The sequence below is a fragment of the Morone saxatilis genome, unplaced genomic scaffold, assembly GCF_004916995.1.
Source record: "Morone saxatilis isolate NCDOM2014 unplaced genomic scaffold, NCSU_SB_2.0 Contig7, whole genome shotgun sequence".
Taxonomy (NCBI): domain Eukaryota; kingdom Metazoa; phylum Chordata; class Actinopteri; family Moronidae; genus Morone; species Morone saxatilis.
This window is the reverse complement of record NW_023340246.1, coordinates 14420094-14421425: the sequence shown is the minus strand read 5'-3', so window position 1 is coordinate 14421425 and position 1332 is coordinate 14420094. Positions and strand designations below refer to the sequence as shown.

The following is a 1332-nucleotide window of genomic DNA, read 5'->3' as shown; positions in this document are numbered from 1 at the left end:
GGATTCTTTTTCACCTCTCTCACTATCCTCCTGGCCAGCACAGGTGTCACTTTTGGCTTCCGACCACGTCCTCTGAGATTTCCCACAGTGCGGAACGTCTTGTATTTTTTAATAATACTTTGCACTGTAGCCACTGGAACTTGAAAACATTTAGATATGGCCTTATAGCCCTTTCCTGACTTGTGAGCAGCCACAATGCGCAGCCGCAGGTCCTCAGTGAGCTCCTTTGTCTTAGCCATGACTGTCCACAAACCAACTGCAGAGAGCTGCTGCCTTTGGCATTTAAAACAGGCTGCTTTCCCAATGAATTCAGGGTCATTAGGGATGCTTTTAAGCGAAACAGCCGCGCGGGTGGAATGGTAAATAAGAACTTTGGCTTCATAAACAAAGGGATGCCTTCTTGATACATTCTTCTTATTAAATCTTCTGGGAGGACGCGCCTGTGTGCATTTTTCCGTTCAAAAAAAAAGAAAACTTAAAAAGGTTACTTTTTATTCAAAACACTAAGGTTCAAAAATGTTTGGCCAGGTTGATGAATAATTTTGGTTTAACTATGAAATATTTATATTACAGGACAACATATTGTTGACCAGCCCACGAGAAAAACCAAGCAAACAAAGTTCCCGAGGGAGGCATTTTTGAGTTATTTACAGCATTCTGAAAGTGTGACTTTCCTAAGCTTTCCAATGATGCTCTAACCACATCTGATAAAACATTTGAAAGGGAAAATGTGCCAAATTTGAATGTATTGCACATCTTCAAAACCCTTTTTTAGGGGGAAGGAAAACAGCCCGAGAACATTTGAAAAACTCTCACCTCAAGGAAAATCTTTACCCCCTCCCTAGTCAAAACCCAATTTGGTTGCTCATTTGGCATCTCATAAAGATGAAGCCCCCCCCCCCCCCCCCCGCCCTGCACTCAGTGACAAGTACTCTGTCAGCCTGCAGGCAGACAGTATTGTAGGTGTTTGAACAATGGTTATCAGTGTATCATGTAGCTTAATGTTGAGTAGGTGCTATTTCCTTAAAGCCACTGAAGTGCGGACTGGGATCAGAATCAGGAAGGTACTTTATTTGCAAATGCGAAAGCTTTTATACAAAAAGGGCCTAAATATCATTCATTCAAAGTCAGGTTCAAGGCTGTGCCTACAGGCACCCTTGCGCACCGCACTCTGGAATGTATTCATCCAAGACTGTTTTCCTCAAAGTAGCTAAGCTGCTAAAGCATTAGCATCACAGGTCAGTTCAAGCATTATTCAAATTAATACCAGCATGCTCACATACTAGCCAAACCCCTCCCCCATTACAGCTTAGCTTTCGATGTGCCCATTCC

General features: G+C 42.8%; 1 protein-coding gene across 1 annotated transcript in view; it reads right to left on the bottom strand.

Annotated features, from left to right (window-relative positions):
• The window catches only part of LOC118340978 (synaptotagmin-14-like), a 17566-nt gene extending 17327 nt beyond the window's left edge, over positions 1-239 (bottom strand). The window contains 1 exon segment of the mRNA XM_035679145.1: positions 24-239. Within this exon segment, the coding sequence (XP_035535038.1) occupies positions 24-239 (216 nt within the window).
• Positions 240-1332: the final 1093 nt, after the last annotated feature.